This window comes from Salvelinus alpinus, chromosome 1, assembly GCF_045679555.1.
Source record: "Salvelinus alpinus chromosome 1, SLU_Salpinus.1, whole genome shotgun sequence".
In the NCBI taxonomy this organism is placed as follows: domain Eukaryota; kingdom Metazoa; phylum Chordata; class Actinopteri; order Salmoniformes; family Salmonidae; genus Salvelinus; species Salvelinus alpinus.
This window is the reverse complement of record NC_092086.1, coordinates 25056227-25070104: the sequence shown is the minus strand read 5'-3', so window position 1 is coordinate 25070104 and position 13878 is coordinate 25056227. Positions and strand designations below refer to the sequence as shown.

The following is a 13878-nucleotide window of genomic DNA, read 5'->3' as shown; positions in this document are numbered from 1 at the left end:
GAAAGAAGCTGTTCAGTACATGAAGACAGAGGTAGTGAGAGAGGAACGGGTTAGGAACTGTTTCTCTTTTTGGTGTAGGATTGATGGAACAGGTTAGGGAAGGTGAACTGCAGTGTTTAGAATCTGTCTGTTTCAGCCCTTGATGGAATTATGCATCTCTAGGCCCCTAAATCTGGGTAGTATGTTTTAGAGCACACCATAGCAAAACGTTTTGCAACAGAAAACAAAAATGAGCGTCTCTTATTGGTAGTTTCCAGTCGCTCTGTTTTCTTCCATTTAGTGCCTAATGAACACACCCCAGGCCTGTTATGATGAGTGCTGCTCGCTGGGTGACGGATGGATGGCCACGGTCTCCCTTCATCTGACGTAGCGCACCCCCATGTTCACCCATTTGGGTGAGCCCGGCCTCAACTGAACACACGTTGGCAGGGCCTATTTGCTTAAATAAAGGGTATCGGAGAGATTGAAGGGCCCATTGAGTTAAATTACACCCCAGGTCTCAGTCAACCCAGAGAAGCCAGAACCCCCAGACGCTCTCATCTAGTGTCACATTTCTCCTCCACTCTGTTTTTCCCTTCTTTTTCTGTCTTTCGCTTTTTCTCTTTCTTCTCTGTCCATCTCTCGGCCTTACTCAGTCTCCCCCCCCCTCTCTCTCCCTCTTTCTCCACCCCTCCGATCTCTCTCTCCACCCCTCCGCTCTCTCTCTCTCTCCACCCCTCCGCTCTCTCTCTCTCTCCACCCCTCCGCTCTCTCTCTCTCTCTCTCCACCCCTCCGCTCTCTCTCTCTCTCTCTCCACCCCTCCGCTCTCTCTCTCTCTCTCTCCACCCCTCCGCTCTCTCTCTCTCTCTCTCCACCCCTCCGCTCTCTCTCTCTCTCTCTCCACCCCTCCGCTCTCTCTCTCTCTCTCTCCACCCCTCCGCTCTCTCTCTCTCTCTCTCCACCCCTCCGCTCTCTCTCTCTCTCTCCACCCCTCCGCTCTCTCTCTCTCTCTCCACCCCTCCGCTCTCTCTCTCTCTCTCCACCCCTCCGCTCTCTCTCTCTCTCCACCCCTCCGCTCTCTCTCTCTCTCCACCCCTCCGCTCTCTCTCTCTCTCCACCCCTCCACTCTCTCTCTCTCCACCCCTCCACTCTCTCTCTCTCCACCCCTCCACTCTCTCTCTCTCCACCCCTCCACTCTCTCAGGCCAGCAGCAGCCTTCCTAAGGACCATCATCATGTTAAGAGTAATTCTGGTCTGAGCACGGGCCCTCACTGACTGACTGATGGCTGAAATCCTTTCTGGTCACTGGGAAATGACCCCCACTCTGACACACACAATTGTCAAGCACACAGAGTCATACGACAGCCTGTCTCTCTGTAGGGTTTTGATCTTGCTTGGTCTACTAAAAGGTTCCTTATGGAAACTTTTTTAAATGTTTTGCAACAGAAACCTACAATTAGCATTTCTTATTGCACAAGTTCAGGTAGTCCTTCCGTTTTAGTCTCAGCGAACCCAACCAGATTTTTGATTTATTTCACCTTTATTTAACCAGGTAGGCCAGTTGAGAACAAGTTCTCATTTACAACTGCGACCTGGCCAAGATAAAGCAAAGCGACACAAACAACAACACAAAGTTACACATGGGATAAACAAACGTACAGTCAATGACACAATAGAAAGAAAAAAAAGAAAGTCTATATACAGTGTGTGCAAATGGCGTGAGGATGTAAGGCAATAAATAGGCCATAGTAGCGAAGTAATTACAATTTAGCAGATTAACACTGGAGTGATAGATGTGCAGATGATGATGTGCAAGTAGAGATACTGGTGTACAAAAGAGCAGAAAAGTAAATAAAAACAATATGGGGATGAGGTAGGTAGATTGGGTGGGCTATTTACAGATGGACTATTTACAGTTGCAGCGATCGGTTAGCTGCTCAGATAGCTGATTTTAAAGTTAGAGAGGGAAATATAAGTCTCCAGCTTCAGCGATTTTTGCAATTCGTTCCAGTCACTGGCAGCAGAGAACTAGAAGGCGGCCAAAGGAGGTGTTGGCTTTGGGGATGACCAGTGAAATATACCTGCTGGAGCGCGTGCTACGGGTGGGTGTTGTTATCGTGACCAGTGAGCTGAGATAAGGCAGAGCTTTACCTAGCATAGACGTATAGATGACCTGGAGCCAGGGGGTCTGGCGACGAATATGTAGCGAAGGCCGGCCAACGAGAGCATACAGGTTGCAGTGGTGTGTGGTATAAGGGCCTTTAGTAACAAAACGGATGGCACTGTGATAGACTGCGTCCAGTTTGCTGAGTAGAGTATTGGAAGCTATTTTGTAGATGACATCACCGAAGTCAAGGATCAGTAGGATAGTCAGTTTTATGAGGGTATGTTTGGCAGCGTGAGTGAAGGAGGCTTTGTTGCGAAATAGAAAGCTGATTCTAGATCTGTATGTGACAGAGAAAGTGTCCAAGAGAGCAGGAGAGGACAAGGGAAGTACACCAACCTTTGCCACAGCACATACTGTACCTCAAAGGCAGGAAGTGTTAAAAAATGAGTTATGTTAACCCCCGCTGATGAAAAGGCCCCTGCCTAGTGTCCAAGTTCAACTACACATGAAACCATTCTACTCATAAACTCCCCTCTCTCTCCCTCTGCCCCCCTTTCCATAAACCCAGAGCTCCCTCCACTCTGGCACCCCCTACTCAACCGTGCATACGCACGCGCACACACGAACGCACACACGAACGCACACACGATGGAAATACCTTCCAGCACAGTTATTATTTCCTTTACGACAGGAGGGGGCACCGCACATGCCTCCATGCCTAGGTCCTTTCTCCTGGGGCGCTAAATCACCCGCTCTTGGGGCCTTGCGACGGGCCTCTGTGGCCAGGTGAGGATTGAGGTCCCCTCCTGTGTGTTTTTCACCTCTGCTCTTTACTTTGCTTTAAAAAGGCAGTAACTGGCAGAACCTGTCAGGGAGCAGGCGGTGGAGATAGGACTCTTACTATAGCTCCCTTCTCCCCAGGAGAGGCAGGGGTCGGGCGGGGCAGTTGGGGAGAAGAGGCTTGGGTTGTATTCATCTGACAAGTCTTCCTATTAACATTAGTTAGTGTGTTAGTTATCAGCCTTCCTATTAACATTAGTTAGTGTGTTAGTTATCAGCCTTCCTATTAACATTAGTTAGTGTGTTAGTTATCAGCCTTCCTATTAACATTAGTTAGTGTGTTAGTTATCAGCCTTCCTATTAACATTAGTTAGTGTGTTAGTTATCAGCCTTCCTATTAACATTAGTTAGTGTGTTAGTTATTAGGGAAGAAAATAGCAAAACATTTTGTAATGGAAAACTAAAACAAGGGTTTCTTATTGGACAAGTCCAGGTAGTCCCTGCCTGTTTCAGCCCATTTGGTGCCCAATGAAAATTATCCTGGACGTGTGCAGGGCTTGAGGTCAGAGTTCACTGGGGTTTTCTGCATGCGGGGGCCTGATGGATGCCGTTCTACACTAAACAGTTATGTACCCTGCCTCCAGCGCCTCGTTAAGGCCTAACTAATGACACATCCAATGTTCCCTTCTGTTTTCTGTTTGAGAGAGAAAGAAAAAAAATAAGCAACTTGCCAGATAACTAACACACTAACTAATGTTAATAGGAAGACTTGGCTGATAACTAACACACTAACTAATGTTAATAGGAAGGCTTGGCTGCTCAGTGAGGATCACACACCCTTGCATTAATTCATGTCAACACGATCAAACTATTACAACACTAAAACAATTAGACAAACTGGCTGTTACATTACATCAGTGATCTCAGACTCATCCCTCTTTCTCAATCCCCGAGTTGTGTTCATTTCCACTTTAGAACCCAAGGGAAAGTTGAGGTTGAGGTTTTATGGAGAACTCTGTATCCAGTATAAAAAGTGGGACACAGTCAGTCAGAGTACAAGATCTCCACCCGGGTTAATGAGTGTCACCCCTGTTGACTCGTTGACGGAATGTTCCGCTCAAAAACAGATGCTGATTAATGTCGGGTAGCGCCAATCAGGCAAACAGGGGGATATGGTGTTCCGTTGGCGGCATCTACTGGTGAGACGCGGCTACTACAGTTACTACAGTATTCCATCCCAGGTTGACAAATTAGGCCCTCATCTATGGATTTCACATGACTGGGCAGGGGCGCAGCTATGGGTGGGCCTGTGAGGGCATAGGCCTACCCTCTTGGGAGCAATAATGCTAATTACATGTCCACAGGGGCACGGACAACAACCTTAGGGGTTTTTAATTATGTTTACATACTGTTTTACCCACTTCATATGTGTTCTAGTCAAGGCTCATCCTACATAACTACTGCTGTACATATATTTTCTATTCATATACTGTCCATAATGTCAATACACACCATTATATACACATATTGTATATTTATAATGCGGACTCTGACATTGCTCGTTCTGATATTTCTTAATTTCTTTTCATTTAGGGGATTTGTGTGTATTGTTTTGTATTTTTCGGTTTTACTGCAATGTTTGAGCTAGGAACATAAGCATCTCACTGCACCTGCGATAAAATCAGCAAAATATACAGTATGTAAATGAGCAATAACATGTCATTTAACTTGTAGATCAGTGATTCTGCACAGTACAACCGCAATGTACTAGATGTCAAACACACATTATGTGAACCTCTACTGCTATTGTTTGCCACTAGAGAGTTGGGAAGTATTTAAGACACAACACATAAGATAGCAACCTCTCTATGTGACAAACCTTTATCGTAGGATCCCATTGAAAAGTAGATCACAATATGTGGACATGCACTTTCTGCCATCTTTTCTATCCAGCCCCTGTCTTTCAAAGATAATTCATAAAAATCCAAATAACTTCACAGATCTTCATTGTAAAGAGAATAAACACCGTTTCCCATGCTTGTTCAATGAACCATAAACAATTAATGAACATGCACCTGTGGAACGGTCATTAAGACACTAACAGCTTACAGACGGTAGGAAATTAAGGTCACAGTTAAGAAAACGTAGGACACTAAAGAGGCCTTTCTACTGACTTTGAAAAACACCAAACGAAAGATGCCCAGGGTCCCTGCTCATCTGCGTGAACGTGCCTTAGGCATGTTGCCAGGAGGCATGAGGACTGCAGATGTGGCCAGGGCAATAAATTGCAATGTCCGTACTGTGAGACGCCTAAGACAGCGCTACAGGGAGACAGGACGGACAGCTGATCGTCCTCACAGTGGCAGACCACGTGTAACACCTGCACAGGATTGGTACAGCCGAACAGCATATCTGCGGGACAGGTACAGGATGGCAACAACAACTGACCGAGTTACACCAGGAACGCACAATCCCTCCATCAGTGCTCAGACTGTCCGCAATAGGCTGAGAGAGGCTGGCCTGAGGGCTTGTAGGCCTGTTGTAAAGCAGGTCATCACCGGCAACAATGTCGCTTATGGGCACAAACCTACCGTCGCTGGACCAAACAGTACTGGCAAAAAGTGCTCTTCACTAACGAGTCACGGTTTCGTCTCACCAGGGGTGATGGTCGGATTCGCGTTTATCGTTAAAGGAATGAGCGTTAGACCGAGGCCTGTACTCTGGAGCGGGATTGATTTTGGAGGTGGAGGGTCCGTCATGGTCTGGGGCAGTGTCACAGCATCATCGGACTGAGCTTGTTGTCATTGCAGGCAATCTCAACGCTGTGCATTACAAGGAAGACATCCTCCTCCCTCATGTGGTACTCTTCCTGCAGGCTCATCCTGACATGACCCTCCAGCATGACAATGCCACCAGCCATACTGCTCGTTCTGTGTGTGATTTCCTGCAAGACAGGAATGTCAGTGTTCTGCCATGGCCAGCGAAGAGCCTGGATCTCAATCCCATTGAGCACGTCTGGGACCTGTTGGATCGGAGGGTGAGGGCTAGGGCCATTCCCCCCACAAATGTCAGAGAACTTGCAGGTGCCTTGGTGGAAGAGTGGGGTAACATCTCACAGCAATAACTTGCAAATCTGGTGCAGTCCATGAGAAGGAGATGCACTGCAGTACTTAATGCAGCTGGTGGCCACACCAGATACTGACTGTTACTTTTGATTTTGACCCCCCTTTGTTCAGGGACACATTATTCCATTTCTGTTAGTCACATGTCTGTGGAACTTGTTCAGTTTATGTCTCAGTTGTTGAATCTTGTTATGTTCATACAAATATTTACACATGTTAAGTTTGCTGAAAATAAACGCAGTCGACAGTGAGAGGACGTTTCTTTTTTTGCTGAGTTTATATTTAGATGTACTGTACATGATAATAATAGTTCCTGTCTGGTCTCAGTATGTACTGTAGGACTGACTCACCTTGCAGGAGGAAGCCAGCAGGGAGCCGTCCTGTTTCCAGCTAAGACTCTGCAGCTGATCACCGTGCGGCTCCAGAGCTGCAGACAAACACAGGTCAGAGGTCAAGAGACTGGTCAGCTCAGCCCGCAGGTTATCACAGGGGAGGTCAAGGAAAGGTCACAGAGAGGTCAACAGCACAGGTTAACACAAGACCGGGAACAACAAAGTACATAAAGAACAGATTCAGGATGAAGAGACAGAAAGAAAAGAAAGCACAGGTAGAAACAAAGGACAGGTGGGGCCAAGACACAGGACAGGTAGGGGCCAAGACACGGGACAGGTGGAGGCCAAGACACGGGACAGGTGGGGGCCAAGACACGGGACAGGTGGGGGCCAAGACACGGGACAGGTGGGGGCCAAGACACGGGACAGGTGGGGGCCAAGACACGGGACAGGTGGGGGCCAAGACACGGGACAGGTGAAGGGCCAAGACACGGGACAGGTGGGGGCCAAGACACAAGACACAGAGGGAAACACAGGATGAAACAGTACATCAATTGTAGAAACTCCAAAGCAGACCCAGTTGACCCAGTTAAGACCCCCTGGATCAATGGCACACAGAACATAATGAGGTTATGGTGCTATGGCTGGTTGGACACAGCATAGCATGTATGGGTTATGATGACACGACAGTAGATGGCAAAGATGACAACAGCATTTGTTAAATGGTGAAGAAAGTCGTCACACGGGACACAGTCCCACAGTGTTGAGGTTCACCCTCTAGGCCTCCCGAGTGGCGCAGTGGTCTAAGGCACTGCATCGCAGTACTAGCTGTGCCACTAGAGATCTTGAGTCCAGGCTCTGTCTCCCGGCCGCGACCGGGAGAACCATGGGGCGGCGTTGTCCGGGTTAGGGGAGGGTTTGGCCGGCAGGGATGTTCTTGTCCCATCGCGCACTAGCGACTCCTGTGGCGGGCCAGGCGCAGTGCACGCTGACACAGTCACCTGGTGTACAGTGTTTCCTCCGACACATTGGTGCGGCTGGCTTCGAGGTTAAGCGGGCATTGTGTCAAGAAGCAGTGCGGCTTGGCTGGGTTATGTTTCGGAGGACGCACGGCTCTCGACCTTCGCCTCTCCCGAGTCCGTACGGGAGTTTCAGCGATGAGACAAGACTGTAACTACCAATTGGATACCACGAAATTGGAGAGAAAATGGGGTAAAAAATAAATTAGATTCCCCCTGATGAACCTAGACAGCAGGGTCAGGGGTCAGAGAGGGGTGGTTAAGGAGTAATGGAAGGGCAGGGCACAGCCTGTGGGGGCAGCAGTGAGCAGCATCAGCCATCATGGTGGAGCCTGTCTGTCAGTGGAAGGCCAGTGGATAAGCAAACTGAGCCACGCCACCCAGACCAGACAGCCACGGATACTGAGAAGAGGCAGACATTACCTCAACCTCTCTCCAGTAGCAGAGACAGCATAGACGGCCTGTCTGTCAGTGAGACGGAGTCACCCTGAGGAAACCAAAGGCTACGAAGACAAAACCGCCTCGCAAGAGCCCAACATAGAGACGTGATACACCAATAACACCGAGACGTGTATAACACATTAGCAGAAGACGTGTATGACACAGAGCAGAAGGAAACTAAATCAATGTGAAAGGATCAAACTGACTGACAGATTGTGTGTATGGTCTGTTTGCTGGTATATTTGTGTGAAGAAGTGTGTTTGTACTGTATGGATCCATGTGAGTGAGTGATGAGTGTTTGTGTGCGTTCCTTCAATCCTTTGTGAGTGTCTATAAGAGAGTGTGTGTTCATGCATTCACCATTCTTTCATGCCTGCACATAGTGTATAGCTCCTCTCCTCCAGTGTATCCTACCTGCTAGCGGTGATTGTTGGCGGCTGGTGTCCCAGAGCTGGACTGTCTTGGTGGAGCCCACAGCCAGCAGGCCAGAGGAGGTGGGGTGGAAGGCGACCAGCTCCAGACGCCCCTCTCCGGGACACAGGGTCACCTCCGCCCCCCCAGGCTGCTCCTGTTCTGGTCCACACACACGCCACAGCTTCACCTGCATGGACACACACCAGGCCAAGAAAGCATGTTTTTAGTGACCTTGTTGTGCTGAGTAAAAGAGACACACACACAAACAAGAGTGTCAGGTGAATGGGCTCTCAATCAAACATGAAGACAGTGACATACACAATAATTACAAAAGTATGTGGACATGGATTTGGCTATTTCAGCCACACCCACTGCTGACAGGTGTATAAAATCATGCAATCTGAATAGACAAACATTGGCAGTAGAATGGCCTTACTCAAGAGCTCAGGGACTTTCAACGTGGCATCGTCATAGGATGCCACCTTCCCAATAAGTCAGTTCGTCAAATTTCTGCCTTTCTAGAGCAGCCCCAGTCAACTGTAAGTGCTGTTATTGTGAAGTGGAAACGTCGAGGAGCAACAACGGCTCAGCCGCGAAGTGGTTGGCCACACAAGCTCACAAAACGGGACTGTGGCGTGCTAAAGTGTGTAAAATCGTCTGTTCACGGTTGCAACACTCACTACCCGAGTTCCAAACTGCCTCGAAACAACGCCAGCACAAGAACTGTTCATCGGGAGCTTCATGAACTGGGTTTCCATGGCCGAGCAGCCGCACACAAGCCTAAGATCACCATGCGTAATGCTAAGCGTCGGCTGGAGTGGTGTAAAGCCCTCCGCCATTGGACTCTGGAGCAGTGGAAACATGTTTTCTTGAGTGATGCTTCATCATCTGGCAGTCCGACCGACAAATCTGGGTTTGAGAACGCTCCCTGCCCGACTGCATAGTGCCAACTGTAAAGTCTGGTGGAGGAGGAATAATGGTCTGGGGCTGTTTTTCATGGTTCGGGCCCCTTAGTTCCAGTGAAGGGAAATCTTAGCTACAGCATTGAGGAAGGCCCTTTCCTCTTTCAGCATGACAATGCCCCGGTGCACAAAGCGAGATCCATACAGAAATGGTTTGTCGAGATTGGTGTGGAAGAACTTCACTGGCCTACACAGAGCCATGACCTCAACCCCATTGAACACCTTAGGGATGAATGGGAACGCCGACTGCGAGTCTGGTCTAATCGCCCAACATCGGTGCCCGACCTCACTAATGCTCTTGTGGCTGAATGTAAGCAAGTGTATGTTACACATGCATATAAATACAGTATTATACACATGCAAATGTAACATATGTCTATCTTATGTTAGAGAGAAGGTTTTGAGGTTTGTATCTTGCTCCATGTCAGTAGGTAATCGAAGGCAAAGACTTAAACGGATCCCTTCACCCCAGCTACACTCGCTGAACGCTCAAACCCCAGCTACACTCGCTGAACGCTCAAACCCCAGCTACACTCGCTGAACGCTCAAACCCCAGCTACACTCGCTGAACGCTCAAACCCCAGCTACACTCGCTGAACGCTCAAACCCCAGCTACACTCGCTGAACGCTCAAACCCCAGCTACACTCGCTGAACGCTCAAACCCCAGCTACACTCGCTGAACGCTCAAACCCCAGCTACACTCGCTGAACGCTCAAACCCCAGCTACACTCGCTGAACGCTCAAACCCCAGCTACACTCGCTGAACGCTCAAACCCCAGCTACACTCGCTGAACGCTCAAACCCCAGCTACACTCGCTGAACGCTCAAACCCCAGCTACACTCGCTGAACGCTCAAACCCCAGCTACACTCGCTGAACGCTCAAACCCCAGCTACACTCGCTGAACGCTCAAACCCCAGCTACACTCGCTGAACGCTCAAACCCCAGCTACACTCGCTGAACGTTCAAACCCCAGCTACACTCGCTGAACGCTCAAACCCCAGCTACACTCGCTGAACGCTCAAACCCCAGCTACACTCGCTGAACGCTCAAACCCCAGCTACACTCGCTGAACGCTCAAACCCCAGCTACACTCGCTGAACGCTCAAACCCCAGCTACACTCGCTGAACGCTCAAACCCCAGCTACACTCGCTGAACGCTCAAACCACAGCTACACTCGCTGAACGCTCAAACCCCAGCTACACTCGCTGAACTTTCAAACCCCAGCTACACTCACTGAACAGTCAAACCCAGCTACACTCACTGAACACTCAAACCCCAGCTACACTCACTGAACACTCAAACCCCAGCTACACTCACTGAACACTCAAACCCCAGCTACACTCACTGAACACTCAAACCCCAGCTACACTCTCTGAAAATTGAAAGGCGAGTATAGACATGCCATTAGCCCCAACCCTGTTGTTGACGAACAGTGAGTTAATTTCCAACAGCTGGCCTTGCCCTAAAACCCACTGCAGCAGACTCAGTATGCACATACCCAACCACCTACTGTTAAACACTGGAGCTTTCACTACTAGGACTACTGACACCTGGACCATGTTCTCCCTACTAGGACTACTGACACCTGGACCATGTTCTCCCTACTAGGACTACGGACACCTGGACCATGTTCTCCCTACTAGGACTACTGACACCTGGACCATGTTCTCCCTACTAGGACTACTGACACCTGGACCATGTTCTCCCTACTAGGACTACTGACACCTGGACCATGTTCTCCCTACTAGGACTACTGACACCTGGACCATGTTCTCCCTACTAGGACTACTGACACCTGGACCATGTTCTCCCTACTAGGACTACTGACACCTGGACCATGTTCTCCCTACTAGGACTACTGACACCTGGACCATGTTCTCCCTACTAGGACTACTGACACCTGGACCATGTTCTCCCTACTAGGACTACGGACACCTGGACCATGTTCTCCCTACTAGGACTACTGACACCTGGACCATGTTCCCCCTACTAGAACTACTGACACATGGACCATGTTCTCCCTACTAGGACTACGGACACCTGGACCATGTTCTCCCTACTAGGACTACTGACACCTGGACCATGTTCCATGTTCTCCCTACTAGGACTACGGACACCTGGACCATGTTCTCCCTACTAGGACTACTGACACCTGGACCATGTTCTCCCTACTAGGACTACGGACACCTGGACCATGTTCTCCCTACTAGGACTACGGACACCTGGACCATGTTCTCCCTACTAGGACTACTGACACCTGGACCATGTTCCCCCTACTAGAACTACTGACACATGGACCATGTTCTCCCTACTAGGACTACGGACACCTGGACCATGTTCCATGTTCTCCCTACTAGGACTACAGATACAGGATTTAATCCAGCAATAAGGAGGTAAATTGGCGCTTTTTAAATGCCACCTGGGGCCTGTTTTATTATGTTTTTATTTTATTTAACCTTTATTTAACTAGGCAAGTCAGTTAAGAACAAATTTTTATTTAAAATGACGGCCTACCCCTAACCCTACCCCGGCCAAACCCAGACGGGCCAATTGAGCGCCGCCCTATGGGACTCCTAACCACGGCCGAATGTGATGCAGTCTGGATTCGAACCAGGTACTGCAGTGATGCCTCTTGCACTGAGATGCAGTGTCTTAGACCACTGTGCCACTTGGGAGCCCAAAGCGATGGCAAAAGCGATGGCAAGGTCTTAAAACAGGGTGTGTGTGTGTACATGTGTCTTTGTGGGTGTGGACGTCTGTGTGTGTGTGTGTGTGTGTGTGTGTGTGTGTGTGTGTGTGTGTGTGTGTGTGTGTGTGTGTGTGTGTGTGTGTGTGTGTGTGTGTGTGTACATGTGTTTTTGTGGGTGTGGATGTCTGTGTGTGTGTGTACATGTGTTTTTGTGGGTGTGGACGTCTGTGTGTGTGTGTGTGTGTGTACATGTGTTTTTGTGGGTGTGGACGTCTGTGTGTGTGTGTGTGTGTACATGTGTTTTTGTGGGTGTGGACGTCTGTGTGTGTGTGTGTGTGTGTACATGTGTTTTTGTGGGTGTGGACGTCTGTGTTTTTGTGGGTGTGGATGTCTGTGTGTGTGTACATGTGGTTTTGTGGGTGTGGACGTCTGTGTGTGTGTACATGTGGTTTTGTGGGTGTGGACGTCTGTGTGTGTGTACATGTGGTTTTGTGGGTGTGGACGTCTGTGTGTGTGTACATGTGTTTTTGTGGGTGTGGACGTCTGTGTGTGTGTACATGTGTTTTTGTGGGTGTGGACGTCTGTGTGTGTGTACATGTGTTTTTGTGGGTCTGTCTGTCTGTCTGTCTGTCTGTCTGTCTGTCTGTCTGTCTGTCTGTCTGTCTGTGTGTGTGTGTGTGTGTGTGTGTGTGTACATGTGTTTTTGTGGGTGTGGACGTCTGTGTGTGTGTGTGTGTGTGTGTGTGTTAATCAGCACAACAAGGTGACTATAACAATGTCTTCTTGGCAGCAGATGAAACTGGGAATATAAAGTATCCTAGCTGAGCTCAGGGCTCCTCTACATATGCTGGGTACTTTACTGTGCACTGAGGCTTCGGCTCAGTGTGGCTGTACATGTGTTTACTCAGCCCTCTGAGGCAGACCCTGCTGCTGAGTCTGCATACACACTCACACACGGACTCTGAGTGACTTCAAAGGTTTCTTTCCACATAATAACAGTCAATGCAATTCATTTTTTCATCCAGATGTGTCATAGCCCTCGTTCCCGGCCTAAAAATACAAACAACTGTTCATGAGTATGTGCATGTACCATGAAAAATACAACAACCAGAGTGTATGACCATAACAAAATCCTCTTTCCTTCCTTCCTCTCTTAAAGCTATCACTCATCTTATAGGTGAAAGGTCAAGAGGAAGGAAGGAATGAAGGACGTAAAAAAAAAAATGAAGACAGGGCCATAGAGGAATGAGGACAGGGAGACAGGAGGGCCTTGGAGGAATGGGGACAGGGAGACAGGAGGGCCTTGGAGGAATGGGGACAGGGCCTTGGAGGAATGAGGACAGGGCCTTGGAGGAATGAGGACAGGAGGGCCTTGGAGGAATGAGGACAGGGAGACAGGAGGGCCTTGGAGGAATGAGGACAGGAAGACAGGAGGGCCTCACCGTTTCATCTGCAGAACAGGTAGCCAGGAGATTATCATCAAACGGAGAGAAGTCCAAATCAGTTATTAGATCTGAGAGATAGAGAGAGGAAGACAAATCAGTTATCAGATCTGAGAGAGAGAGAGAGGAGGACAAATCAGTTATCAGATCTGAGAGATAGAGGAGAAATCAGTTATCAGATCTGAGAGAGAGAGAGACAGAGGAGGACAAACAAGATATTTAGGTCACAAGTTTAAGGGTTTATTTGAGAACAATGGCATTTGCATTTCTCTTGTGATCACTTGGGAACAAGGAATATAATTCGTAAGTTAAAGGTCCAATGCAGCAGTTTTTGTCACAATATCAAATCATTTCTGGGGAACAATTAAGTACCTTACTGTGATTGGTTTCAATTAAAATGGTCAAAAAGAAACAACAAAAGAGAGGTTTGGAACCCTCTTTCTTATTGGTAAATTAACAAACTTCCCGCCTGATAATGTCACCAGGCAGGCCAAAACTCCATCCGACCAAAACGGGTTGAAATTTCAGGCGGTCTTTCCAAACAGCTCTTACACTAAAAGGGCATTATAATAATTTTCACAATTTC

At 48.5% G+C, this 13878-nt stretch overlaps 1 protein-coding gene across 1 annotated transcript in view; it reads right to left on the bottom strand.

Annotated features, from left to right (window-relative positions):
• Positions 1 to 13878, bottom strand: part of coro7 (coronin 7) — a 252581-nt gene that overhangs the window by 233996 nt on the left and 4707 nt on the right. Inside the window, exons 4-6 of the mRNA XM_071394783.1 lie at positions 13293 to 13363; positions 8196 to 8382; positions 6340 to 6416 (exon numbers count right to left, since the gene is read on the bottom strand). Of these exons, the coding sequence (XP_071250884.1) occupies positions 6340 to 6416; positions 8196 to 8382; positions 13293 to 13363 (335 nt within the window). The remainder of the gene's footprint in view (positions 1 to 6339; positions 6417 to 8195; positions 8383 to 13292; positions 13364 to 13878) is intronic.